The 13,677-nt window shown below is 38.2% G+C and overlaps 1 protein-coding gene across 2 annotated transcripts in view; it reads right to left on the reverse strand.

Moving 5' to 3' along the window:
* The window catches only part of ADAM10 (ADAM metallopeptidase domain 10), a gene marked incomplete at both ends in the record, with an annotated part of 135,135 nt that overhangs the window by 74,927 nt on the left and 46,531 nt on the right, over positions 1–13,677 (reverse strand). For both annotated transcript variants that reach the window (XM_080693413.1, XM_080693412.1), the window contains 2 exons: positions 7,275–7,433; positions 11,865–11,983. In XM_080693413.1, the coding sequence (XP_080549539.1) occupies positions 7,275–7,433; positions 11,865–11,983 (278 nt within the window). The remainder of the gene's footprint in view (positions 1–7,274; positions 7,434–11,864; positions 11,984–13,677) is intronic.

Here is a 13,677-nt window from a genome sequence, read left to right on the forward strand (position 1 = left end):
TGGTATTATTCTTTCGCAGAGGTTAAATGGCCAATTAAACAAATTTATTTGTCCATCCCCTAGAATTATAGTTTGAAGGACAAATAAATCCTGTTACCTGCTTTAGGTTGGCATGGAAGCTAAAGATGGTTTTTACACTTTTAAACATTGGGGGAAGCCAGGTGTGGTGGCACACGCTTGTAATCCCAGCATTCCGGAGGCTGAGACCGGAGGATCATGGTTCGCGGACAGCCTCAGCTACTTAGTGAGGCCCTCTGCAACTCAGTGAGACCCAGTTTCAAAATAAAGAATAAAAAATAAGGCAGGGGGTGTAGCCTGTAGGTTGGCTGCCCCTGGGTTCCATCCTCAGACCCACAAAAATAAATAAATGAATAAATAAACAAACAAACAAACATACATTTGGGAGAAAACAATCAAATGAGTATTTGGGTCATATGGAAATTATATAAAATTTAAATTCAAATGGCCATAAAGTTTTACTGGAAAATAGTCAGGCTCATTTTATATGTTCCTCTGGTTATTTCTGCACTGCAATGACAGAACTCGGTGTCTACAAAAGAATTCATATGGCCCCCAAAGCCAAAAATATTAACTATCTGTCCCATTACAGAAAAGGTTTGCCAACCTTGGCCTAGAACCTGAAATTATCAACTATGTAGAAACTAAAAGGTTAACACAAAGGCTTTATTTTCATAAACTATGGTTAACTAGACAGGTTTCCAGATAATTTTTCAAAAGCAACTGCCAGGCACAGTGGCAGATACCTGTGATCCCAGCGAGTCAGGAGGCTGAGGGAAGAGGATCTCAAGTTCAAGGCCAGCATGGGCAACTTAGTGAGACCCCATCTCAAAGTAAAAGCAGTGCCTGTCAAGATTACGTTTTTGTTAACACTATAACTTATAAATATTAAAAACCTGTTTAAGGCAAGTCCTATGCTCCCACCCTCCTGTCACACCACATTTCCACTGTCCACGAACCACTTCAAACCTTTAAGTTTTCAACACTACTGACATTTAATAATACAAAGAACACGAAAAGACCTTCTTACTACAAACATATATTTACTTGGACAAGTACAAAACAAAAAGCCAAAACCGACAGCAAAGTTAAATAACAAAAAAAAAACCAGAAAACTAAATTGCATCTAAAATCACTGATCTTTATCATATTCCAGGGAAAAAGAAATGTTGATATAAATTCAGATCTCTCCGGGTGTGGTAGCACACGCTTGTAATCCCCACACTTAGGAGGCTGAGACAGGAGGATCCCACGGGTTCGAAGCCAGCATCAGCTACTTAGTGAGGCTTTTAGCAACTTAGTGAGACCCTGTTTCCAAATAAAATATAAAAAAGGTCTGGAAGTATAGCCCGGAGGTAGAAAGCCTCTGGGTTCCACCCCCAGTACGACCAAAAAAAAAAAAAAAAAAAAAAAAAAATTCAGATCTGGAAGTCATGGTAAGATTCAACATGGAGGTCAGGCATGGTGGCGCACGCTTGTAATCCCTGTGCTTGGGAGGCTGAGAAAGGAGGATCGCACAGGTTCGAAGCCAGCCTCAGCTACTGAGGCTCTCAACAATTTGGTAAGACCCTGTTTCCAAATAAAGTATAAAATAGGTCTGGAGTATAGCCAGGAGGTAGAAAAGCCCCTGGGTTCCACACTCCCTGTACCACCAAAAAAAAAAAAAAAGCAACATGGGAAAAATGTAATTATATTGCAAAAAAAAAAAAAAAGAAAAAGAAAAGAAAAGAAAAAGAAAAGAAAAGAAAGAACTTAAACTGGAAGCCAAGCACAGTAGCACACACCTGTACTTCCAGTACTTGAGAGGCTGAGGCATAAGGACAGCAGATTTGAGGCCAGAAAGACCCTGTTTCCAAATAAAAAATAAAAAATAAAAAGGAGCTGGGCATGGTGATACATATCTGTAATTCCAGTACTTAAGAGGCTGAGACAGGAAGACCACAGGTTTGAAGTTAGCCTCAGCAAGTTAGCAAGGCCTTCAAAAATTTAGTGAGACCACATTTCAAAATAAAAAAATCAAACTGGGAGTGTAGCTCCCAGTTTGTACAATGTCCCTGGATTCAATCCCCAGTAACAAAATAAAAAAGTAATTAATTAAATAAAATAAAAAGGGTTGGGAGCATAGCTTAGACATAGCTTAGAAGTATGATGGTGCTGGGTTCAATCTCCAGTGCCAAAATAAGCAAGTTAATAAACAATAGGTCTGGGGGCACAACTCAGAAATAAAATAAAACAGGTTCAACCTAGGGCCAAAAAAAGAAGGAAAAAAGAAATTAAAGTGAAGAAAAAGTGAAATATGTTTAACTTATATCCAAGTAGATAACAAAGAAGAAAACGAGATGACACGATGACTGGAATTATAAAAGGCAGAACAGAGTGCAGGTACTGATGGGAAGCATAGAACACAGACGAGTAGGAACGCAACATGACGGCAGGAAGACAGCGTGGCCAACTACTCTTCCCTCTCACTGCTTTCCCCACAACGTCACATTTGATTTTGAGAAAACATTCTGGGGACAATATTCAAGATTTCATTAGGCACTGATGAAGAATCTGCTGCCCAGATAAATGATACTTGAAACAGTAAAAGAACAGAAGAAACAAAAACTATTTGGAGAACTGACATACTCTGATAGTGGAGGTAAACCCACAAAAAAGATTAAATTATTAAGAAAATTACAAAGCAAGGCAGAAACCTAGTGGACGAAAATTCTGTCAGTAGAAAGAAAGGGAGGCAAAGGAATTCATATTCCTACCCATGGAAGAGGATTGTAATTTGAAAGCTGAAGAGAAATGTATAGTTTGAAAGACCAGGGGGCAGCCAGGTGTGGTGGCACATGCTTTTAATCCTAGTACTTGAAAGACTAAGACAAAAGGATCACAGGTTCGAGGACAGCCTCGGCAAGTAGTGAGATTCTCATCAGCCTAGTGAGACCCTGTTTCAAACTAAAGAATAAAAAATAGGGCTGTGGGTATAGCTCGGAGATAGAATGCCCCAGTACTGCAAAAAAAAAAAAAATAATAAATAAATAAATAAATAAATAAATAAACAAACAAATAAAATAGAGTTGGGAGTATAGCTCAGAGGTAGCCACTAGATCCAATCCCTAGGACCACACACACAAAAAAATAATAATAAATAAATAAATAAATGAATACCAGGGGGTAAAGTTGGAAAAGGAATCAAATATATGTGAGTAAAGCAGCATTAATTAATGAGTTAGCAAGCAGCTAATGAATATATCCTACCTAGTATAATTATGCTATTTTCAATAATAATTCAGCATCAACTATAACAACCAGCTGAATTGACTGACGTGCAAAAAACTGCCAGAGCTGATGGAACAAAAATTCAAAGTGGCGGAGACTTCCGGGAAGATGGCGACCGAGAAAAGCGGGGCTTAAGAGCCCCGCTAACAACAAATATCCATTACCACAAAATCAGCGCCTTTCAAAGCCAGAAAACAACATCACCAGAGAAACAAAAAAAATCACCAGGCTCCAGAGAGAAAGCGGACTGAGAACAGAGCCACAGAGGATATCCTCACGCCCGAGGACGTGGCTTCCCACCCGAGGACGCGGCAGCAGCGCCATACTGCCGGCGAATTCACGGGACGGCCACAGCAAGCCGAGGGGAGCCGCTGCGGAACAGCCAGGCGGGATTTCTCTGCGCAGAGGACATCTAAAGCTCCCAGTGTCTGAGCTCAGCACACGCTGCAGGAATTCAGAGTGGAAATCAAAATCAAGAAAAAAAAAAACGCCAGCCCAACAGCCGAGTGCGTAGCAGCGGCGCCATATTGCCACTGGCGGCAGCAGCAGCGAATTCACTACAGCTACATCTGCGTACTCAAGAACAGTGAGTCAAATTGCGGGCCACAGCAGAGGAATCCCAGTACTGTACTCACTGGGACTTGACCCAGTGGGAGAGGGGCGGTGGCAGTGATATCACACCATAGGAGAACGTGCAACCTGGCAACCCCCACGGTCTAAAGCAGCCTCTATCGACTCTCTGGGTCAGAGACTCTGTGATACAACCCAGTAAAGGAGTAGTGGAGTCTGAGATACTACTGACTCGAGATCCAGAGCACCTTAAGTGAAGTCATAGTGACCCAAGGGAAGAACCCAGAGAAGGCACAAACTTCCGAAATCATGGGAAAGAGGAATAATACTGGAGCAATGAATGCTCACAACCCCACAACATCAGAACCCGATAAAACAGAAAATCAGAGATTTCTAGAAGATCAAATCAGGAAAATAACTGTAGAAATAATAGAGGTGCTTCGAAAAGAACTCAGAGAGAGCCAAAAAGAGATAAAGGATGCAATTAATGAAGTAAAGGCCTCAATTCAAAGCACAAACAACCGATTAGAACACATGAAGAACAGAATCTCGCTCTTAGAAGATGATCATTCCAAAAATGAACGCATAGTTTCTAATCTAGGAAAAAATATCCGACAGCAGGAATCTGATATTGAAGAAATATGGGCCCATTTTAAGAGAGCTAACCTAAGAATAATTGGAATAGAGGAGGGAAAAGAAAGTGAAACTAAAGGGATCAACAATCTCTTCAAGGAAGTAATAGCAGAAAATTTTCCAGACATAGAGCAAGAGGTCGATACGCAGGTCCAGGAAACTTATAGAACTCCCTTTAGACAGGATCGGAGAAGAGGATCCCCACGCCACATAATTGTCAAAATGACCAATGTGGAAGCCAAGCAGAGAATCTTAAAGGCAACAAAAGCAAAGGGCCAAGTGACATTCAGAGGCAAACGAATTAGAATCACTCCAGACTTCCCAAACCAAGTTATGAGAGCCAGAAGGGCTTGGAGTAACATATTCCCAATTTTGAAAGAAAACAACTTCCAGCCAAAAATTTCCTACCCAGCAAAACTTTCTATCAAATTAGATGGAGAAATAAGAAGCTTCCATGACAAACAGAAACTGAAGGAATTTATGTCTTCAAAACCAGCACTAGAGAAAATACTCAAAGAGATTAACTACAAAGAAGAAATAGGTAACACACATCAGAACTAGAGAAACAAGATTTTCCATCCAACAGACAACTAAGATTGGTTATCTGTGGAGATTCATTATTTATGTTAGTCTGTTACTTATCTCTAAAGGGTATTGTTTGCCTTTATTGTTGTTAATTTTTAGGATTTCTAGTTGGAATATTAATATACCTTCAGATATAGCATTTGGAAATATTTTATCCCATTCTATTAGTAACTCTTAACTCTGTTTACATTGTCTTTGGATATACAATATGTTTTTTATTTTTTAGGGAGTTTGTATACTCTTCTGTTGCCTGTGCCATTGAAATCATAACCAAGAAATCACTGCCAATTTCAATGTTGTGAGGTTTTATGACCCAGATTTTCTCCTAAAAGTTTATAGTCTTAAGATTTATATTTAGGTCTTTTCTCTATTTTGTGTTAATACTTGTATATGGGATTAGGTAAGGGTCCAATTTTATTCTTTTCCATGTAATTATTATGTTTCAACAATATTTAGTTAAAAGATTATTATTTCTACCACCAAATATTCGTGGAAACCTTGTCAAAAATAACGACAATATAGGGAAGAATTTAGGTCTAGGCTTTTATTTAACTCCAATGGTTTATATATCTGCCTTTAGAATAGTACTACACTGTTTCAATTATTGTAGCTTTATATGGTTTGAAATCAGAAAATATATATCTTCTAGCTTTGTTCTTTTTCAAGATCGATGTGGGTACCTAGAGTCCATATTCCATATTAGGATAGATTTTTTTTATGAAAAATAAATATATAAATATATGATAGTTTCACCTAAAAAATAGAAAAAAAATAGATTCTCTGGTAAGAAAGAAAGCAAAAAGAAATATTGAAATGTTATCTTTAAGTCATCAAAAGCTTGGTATCAGACAAATGAAACTGTTATGAGAGATTATCATTTTTAATTTTGGATAAATTGCCATAATACTAGATGTCAACTACTAAGCCAAGCATAGGAGGGGGGGATAGGGAGAGAACGGGGTGGGGATCGGGTGGGGGCTGACTGGGCAATGTGTGCATGTATGTCTACAAAAGTATGTATCCCACTATGATGTATGAATACAGTGCACCAATTAAAAATAAATATGAAAAAATAAAAATTAAAAAAATAAAATTAAAAAAAAAAATTCAAAGTGGCTAAAGTTTGCTAATATATTACTGGGGGGGAGGGGGGGAGAAATAGAGTGAGAGTGAGAGTGAGAGTAAGAGTGTGAGAGAGAGAGAGAGAGAGAGAGAGAGAGAGAGAGAGAGAGTGAGTGTGTGTGTGTGTGTGTGTGTGTGTGTGTGTGTGTGTGTTACTGAGGATTGAACCTCCAGGGGCATTCTATCTTTGAGCTACACCCCTAGCCCTATTTTTATTTTAAAACAGGATTTCACTTAAGTTGCAGAGGGCCTCACTAGTAGCTGAGGCTGGCCGCAACCATGATCCTCCTGTCTCAGCCTTCTAATAATAATTCCTGTCTGTAGCTAAGAAAATGGAGCCAAGAAGAAGCTGCCACGTTAAAGAAATAGGCAAAACACTGAGACAAGCCTAATAACAGTAAAAAATAGAGTACTCAAGAGGCATATAAATCAGAAGAATGTATTTCTGTGCTAGTTCAATGAAGAATTCTCATGAATGGATAACCATGGATACACAGATAATGGTAAAAATTAAAAAGCAAAGTCTAAATACTTTTTTATTCTTAAAACACAAAAAATAATCCCCCCCCAATACCATCATATAAAAATCATGGTAGAGGATAAAATTCATGATAAACTTGGGAGTCTTAACAAGCTGTGGTCAAGCCATTATTTCAATATTCCAAAAGAAACAAATGATTTAGCAACTCCAAAATAACTGAAATATTCCTTAAATGTGACACAACTATCCATATGAAAATTTATACAAGATAATTGTGATGGCCACAGACATAAAGGTGTCTCATTAAACAGACTGGCTGATATCAGAATATAGGATTTCCAGTTCAGTAGAACTTGGTTGACTCATAGTTCAAATAGAATTGGTTGTGTCATGTCAACAGAGTAGAACTAACATGGATTGACAATTGCCTCGCTGAAGAGACCCATTATTCATTTAACTGAGACTGCTTGTAAAAGTAGTCTATAGTCCGACTAAAAGCTTAGGAGAGAAAACAGCTTAGACTTCATTTTCTCCACATAGTTTTAGCTATTCATATGCCTTTTTAAATACCACTTGATAAAATGTAAGCACTTACTAATATCATCTTCATGGTAAATGACAGAATGGAATGGCAGGATTCGGTCTTTAATATATCTCTCTGCAGGCTCAACATAAAATGTGCCACCACGAGTCTGTATGAATCCTTCAAATCTTCCATCAATAACTGACCCATGGCTAAAACTTCCTTCTTCACCTATGAATGAAACAAATTCTTGAAAATTTCATTTGCACATGAATGTTCTGTCTCCTTTAAAAAAACCATTTTTAAGAGGACAAATTTACTAGAGAAATTAATTTTCACATAAAAAATACCATGTTAAATTTAAAATATAAACAGCAACTATCATTTAGCTAAACTATACATTGCTAATAAAAATAATGAAAAACAGAACATGTCTTGTTGACAATTATATTCCTAGCACCTAGTCCAGTGCCTAGTATGCATATAGTAATCATTCAATAAGTAATTGTTACATTAACACACTTAGAAGCAAGCAGACCAATTAATAAATTGTAAATTTTATAGTAAATACATTCAAGTATCTTAAAATTTCAAAAGTATATTTTCAAATTTTTGCTTTAATTCCGTAAGAAAAAAAAAAACTCCTTTCTCACTTGATATACTATTCAGAGATCTTTTGTCTTCTTTGCTACCTTTAGGTTTTATAAGTACATTTTTAAATATGAACATCTGAGAGCTGGGCAGGTGGTGCACTTGTAATCTCTGCACTTGGGAGGCTGAGACAGGAAGATGACAGGTTCAAAGCCAGTCTGGGCAACTTAAGCAAGGCTCTCAAGAACCTACTGAGAACTGTTTCCAAAAAATAAATAAAATGGGGCCGGATGTGTAGCTTGGAAGTAGAATGCCTCTGGGTTCAATCTCAGTAACAAAAAAAGAAACATCTGAAATATTTTGAGAGCAATTTGAGAACAAAAGTATTTTAACAATTCTTTGTAAGATACTAGACAAAGATCTGTAGATCTATAATACTTTTCCATTAATTATACTTCTCTAGTGAAGGAAAAATAAAAAAAAAAGTATACATTGGGTCCTTAATGTAATCACAAAATCTGAGTACCAAAATCAAATGGCACAAAAGGGTGAAAAATAGGGAAAGGGGCTTTATTTTATGTTATTTTCCTGGTGCTAGGGATTGTGCCCAGGACTTCACCCATGCTAGGCCAGTGCTCTACCACTGAGCTACATCCTCAGCCCCTGCACCCTTTTTTGTTTTATTATTGTTTTAGAGACAAGGCCTTACTACACTGCCCAAACTGGCTTTGAACTCCTGGGCTCAAGGGGCCCGTCCTCTTGCCTTGCCATCCTGAATAGCTAGGACTATAGGCCCAAACCGCTAACCCTAAGAGAGGGCCTTAAAAGTTAAGAAACAGGAGCCGGGCGTGGTGGCGCACGCTTGTAATCCCCGCGCTTGGGAGGCGGAGACAGGAGGATCGCGCAGGTTCGAAGCCAGCCGTGCTGGCGTAAGAGACCCTGTTTCAAAAATATAAAATAGGTCTGGAAGTGTAGCCCGGAGGAAGAAGGGCTTCCAGGAACCCCAGTACCACAAAAAAAAAAAAAAAAAAAAAAAAAGTTAAGAAACAGACAGGTATGGTGGCTCACGCTTGTAATCCCAGCATCTGGGAGGCTGAGACAGGATTACACAGCCAGCCTCAGCTACTTAGGCCCTTTGCAACTTAGTGAGATCTTATTTCAAAATGAACAATAATTAAAAATAAAAATAGGGCTGAGGGTGTCGCTCAGAGGTAGAATGCCCCTGGGTTCCATCCCCCAGTACTGGAAAAAAAAAAAAAATTAAGAAAAAAAAGTTAAGAAACAAAATGTGGTTGAGGACACCTGGATTGCCAGCGCCTCAGGAGGCGCAGAAGAGTCTCTTGGGCCCAGGGATTCGAGTTTGAGGCTACCCCAGGCAACACAGCAAGCCCCTGACTCAAAAGCAAACAAACAAAAAAAGTTGAATTTCCCTTTTAAAATTGTCCCACTTGCAGCCGGGCATGTGGCAAACACTTGTAATACCATACTTGGGAGGCTACTTTGTGAGGCTCTCCAAAACATAGACCCTATTTCAAAATAAAGAATAAAAAAAAAAATCAGACTGGGGGTGTAGCACAAAGATGGAATGCCCTGGGTTCAATCTCCAGCACCGCTAAATAAATAAATAAATAAATAAATAAATAAATAAATAAACAAACAAACAAACAAACAAACCCACTAAAAACAGGTTTTCCAAGCTGGGCATGGTGGCGCACATTTGTAATCCCAGCATTTAAAAGGAGGCTAAGAAAGGAGGATCACAGTTCGCGGTCAGCCTCAGCTACTTAGTGAGGCCCTTTGCAATCAGTGAGACCCTGTTTCAAAATAAAGAAAAAAAATAGGGCTGGGCGTATAGCTTAAAGGTAGAATGCCCCTGGGTTCCATCCCCAGTACCACCACCAAAAAAAAAAAAAAAATACAGGTTTTCCTGGACTCTATTCCCAGTACCACAAGGAAGAAAAGTGAAGGTTTTCCTATCATTTCTTTTTGGTTTTTCTGTTTTCTGTGCTGGGGGCTAAACTCAAGCTACTACCACTATATACTCCCCAGCCCCAGGCTTTTCATAAACCCTAAGCTATAAATTAACATTAATTAGTTGACTTTTTTTTTTTTTTGCGGGTTTGGGGATGGAACCCAGGGGCATTTGACCTCTGAGCTACACCCTCTGCCCTATTTTTTATTCTTTATTTTGAAACAGGGTCTCACTGAGTTGCAAAGGGCCTTACTAAGTAGCTGAGGCTGTCTGCGAACTGCGACCCTCCTGTCTCAGCCTCCAGAATGCTGGAATTACAAGCGTGCACCACCACGCCCAGCTTAATTAGTTAACTTTGAGTTAACTGTGGACTAAAGATAAAAGCCCAAGGTGCTTCTCTCTCTTTCTCTCCCTCCCTCTCTCTCCCTCCATATATATACATATATATATATATTTTATATATGTATATTTGTACTTATATTTATATTTACATATTTATATATTTGTTATATTATATGTGTGTGTGTGTGTGTGTGGGTGTGTGTGTGTTTGTGTGGGGGTGTGGGTCTGGTGATGGAACCAAGGGGCATTCAACCTGAGTTACACTCCTGCCCTATTTTTTATTCTTTATTTTGAAACAGAGTCTCACTGTTTCAAAGGCCTCACTAAGTAGCTAAGCTGTCCATAAATCGTGATCCTCGGGTCTCTCCAAGGCATATATTTTAAATGACATCATTTTTATCTACAAATTAAGTTATAGTCTTGTTCTTTTCTTCAAAATCACCTAGCAAATAAGGGGAGAAACTACTTAAACTATTTGCCCAGCAAAATAAATGGTCAAAAAATAACAGAAAATTATACTTTGGCACTAAAAAACTAAACTGATAGAAAAAAGAACTCCTTACTTTGATTATAGATTTAAAGAGTATAAAAACTTAAAATTTACTATTAATCTAAAACTAGGAAAGTTTAAGTGTAGAAATGGCACATTTACCTGGCATGATGAAAAAATAAGAAGCATTTCTTTAAACAGTTAAGTTTGCAGAGTGTTATGATTTTAGGTGGAAATCTAATATGTAAAAATAAATTCCAAATTGACTTAAAAATTGAGGATCAGCTTGGGAGGCTGAGACAGGAGCATTGCACAGGTTTGAAGCCAGCCTCAGCTACTTAGGGCTCTCAGCAACTTAGTGAGACCCTGTTTCCAAATGAAGTATAAAATAGGCCTGGGAGTATAGCCGGGAGGTAGAAAAGCCCCTGGGTTCCACCCCCCCAAAAAAAATAAAAAGCCTGAGGATCAGTGGGTATGGCAGTGCACACTGGTGATCGCAGCACTTGGGAGACTGAGACAGGAGAATCACAGGTTCTCCACCAGCCTCAGCAACTCAGACTCTTATCAACCTGGTAAGACCTGTTTCAAAAATTAAAAAAAGGGCTGGGGGTGTAGCTCAAAGGTAGAACGCCCCTAGACTGAATCTCCAGTACAAAAAAAAAAAAAAAAAAAAAAAAAAACCAACAACAACAACAAACTGAGGATCTTCTTAGTTATTTGGAGGAGGAGCTGAGAATTGAACCCAGGGGTGTTCTACCTCTGAGCTATATCCCCCAAGCTCTTTTTATTTTGAAACAGTCACGGGGTCCCGCAGCTTGTGGTCTTCTTTCCTCAGCCTCCTAAATGGTGGAATTACAGGTGTGCACCACCATGCCCAGCTTTTAGTATCTGGATTCCCCCTCAATTCTCTTCTCCCCTGCCACACTGTCTATACACCTAACGTTCATCCCCAGGAATCATCCAAATCTAATCCACAGATCCAGAGCACTTGTGGAAGATGCTTTCTGAATGTGGACCTCCAAATCAGGATCTCCCTGACTTACAAAATGACAGGCTTGACTTCTAAGGGGGGTCTGACAGTCTTCTAGGACCCTTGACACTCAGGACAGCTAAATGGAAAGGCATTCTGTGGTCTTCTCTGCTTTCGGGAGAGTCTAAAGTCTATTTCCGCTTTCTTCAGGCTTTATATCATCTTTTCTGAAATGTCTACTATGCTTCTAAATAAAATTTTCTTATATAGAAAGAGTTCTGTGATGACTCAACTTACCATATATGTGTCCAGTGTAGATATGAGAGGTATCATAGTCAAGTACTTTATCTGATGTTTCTACTTTAAACTCATCACTAAAAAGAGAAGTGTCCCTCTTCATCCGTAGGTTGAAATGTCTGCAAAATGGGATAGGAAGAGGGGGAAAAGCTGAATTTAAAAAGATACAAACGATAAACAATTACTGTTTATTTTCTTTTCCAAAAAGTCTGCAAAATGTGGACTGTATTACAACATTCTTCAATTTGGGAAATATACAAAGAGTTTCTTATAAAAGTTCTACTTAAAAGTCAACCTAGGGGTTGTGTAAACTCCAAATTATATAGAATTAAACAATAACTATTCAGTAATTCCTATATAGTAAAGCAAAATTATTTGAACAGAAAATAAGTTAACTGGAGATTTTAAAAAAAACAACAAGCTTCATGAGAAATTACTATCATTTACCACGCTACACATGTCATCTCTCTCCAGTAATTCTGTAGCTTTGCCAATTTCCCCTACTTTCTAACACTCAGTATGCAGCATGTAGGAAACTGGGACATCCACCTCAGATGTGTACTCTCTCTCGAGTGTGCATGTCCTTTCTTTTACAAAATATACATGCACGCACACACACCACACAAACTTTAAACTACTTTATTTTCCCTAGGGCTTCTAAATTGCACAGTGCTTAGAATGTGTGAAGCACTGGGTTTGATCCCCAGGTCCAAAGGGGGTTAGGGAACAAGATATCAACTTTTCCAAAAGTATCTATAATTCATCAAGTCTCGGCTGGTTTTCCTCTAGAAATTGATAAGGTAGTGCTAATATTTATAGAGAAAGACAAAGAACCTAAAATACTAAAATAATTTTGAAAAGAAGAAAGTTACATGGGTTGGGTATCTAAGCAAAAACTAGATTAACTTCACACCCAAGAAGGATAAAAAAATTAGGGGAACAACAGAAGGAATGGAAAGTTGAACCCAGGGGATCTACCTCTGCACTATACTTCAGCCCTTTTTATTTTTTCACTTTTACTTTGAAACAGGTTCTTGCTAAGTTACCACACACTGGTCTACAACCTACCATCCTCTTTTTTTTTTTTTTCCAGAAAAAAATCTATCCTAGGGTGTATTCATTTCGAGTCACCCCCTCATGCCATTTTGGCGTGGGGCTGTATTTCTTTTTTTTTTTTTTTTTTTTTTTTTTTTAGTGGCACTACGGTGGAACCCAGAGGCTTTCTACCTCCAGGCTACACTCCCAGACCTATTTTATACTTTATTTGGAAACAGGGTCTCACTAAGTTGCTGAGAGCCTCACTAAGTAGCTGAGGCTGGCTTCGAACCTGTGTGATCCTCCTGTCTCAGCCTCCCAAGCGCGGGGATTACAAGCGTGCGCCACCACGCCCGGCTATGGGACTGTATTTCTATTTTCTGTATTTCTATCTTTCTAATAAACTTCTTTAAATCTTCAAAAAAAAGAAAAAGAAAAAAAAAAGAAAAATTCTATCCTAACATAAAATATGAACTCTAAATACCCAAAACAATCTCAAAAAAGAGCAAAGCTAGAAGATGTACATTTTCTGATTTCAAACCTTATAAAGCTACAATAATTGAAACAGTGTAGTACTGCTATAAAGACAGATATATAAACCAGTGGAGTAAAATAAAAAGCCTAGAAATACTTCCATATATGGTCAAGTTATTTTTATAAGGTTTCCAAGAACATTTGGTGAAGGAAATAATAAATTTTTCACTAAATATTGTTGAGAAATAATAATTACATGAAAAAAAAATAAAATTGGACCCTTACCTAACACCATATACAAATA

This window comes from Muscardinus avellanarius, assembly GCF_963383645.1.
Source record: "Muscardinus avellanarius genome assembly, chromosome: 3".
NCBI lineage: Eukaryota > Metazoa > Chordata > Mammalia > Rodentia > Gliridae > Muscardinus > Muscardinus avellanarius.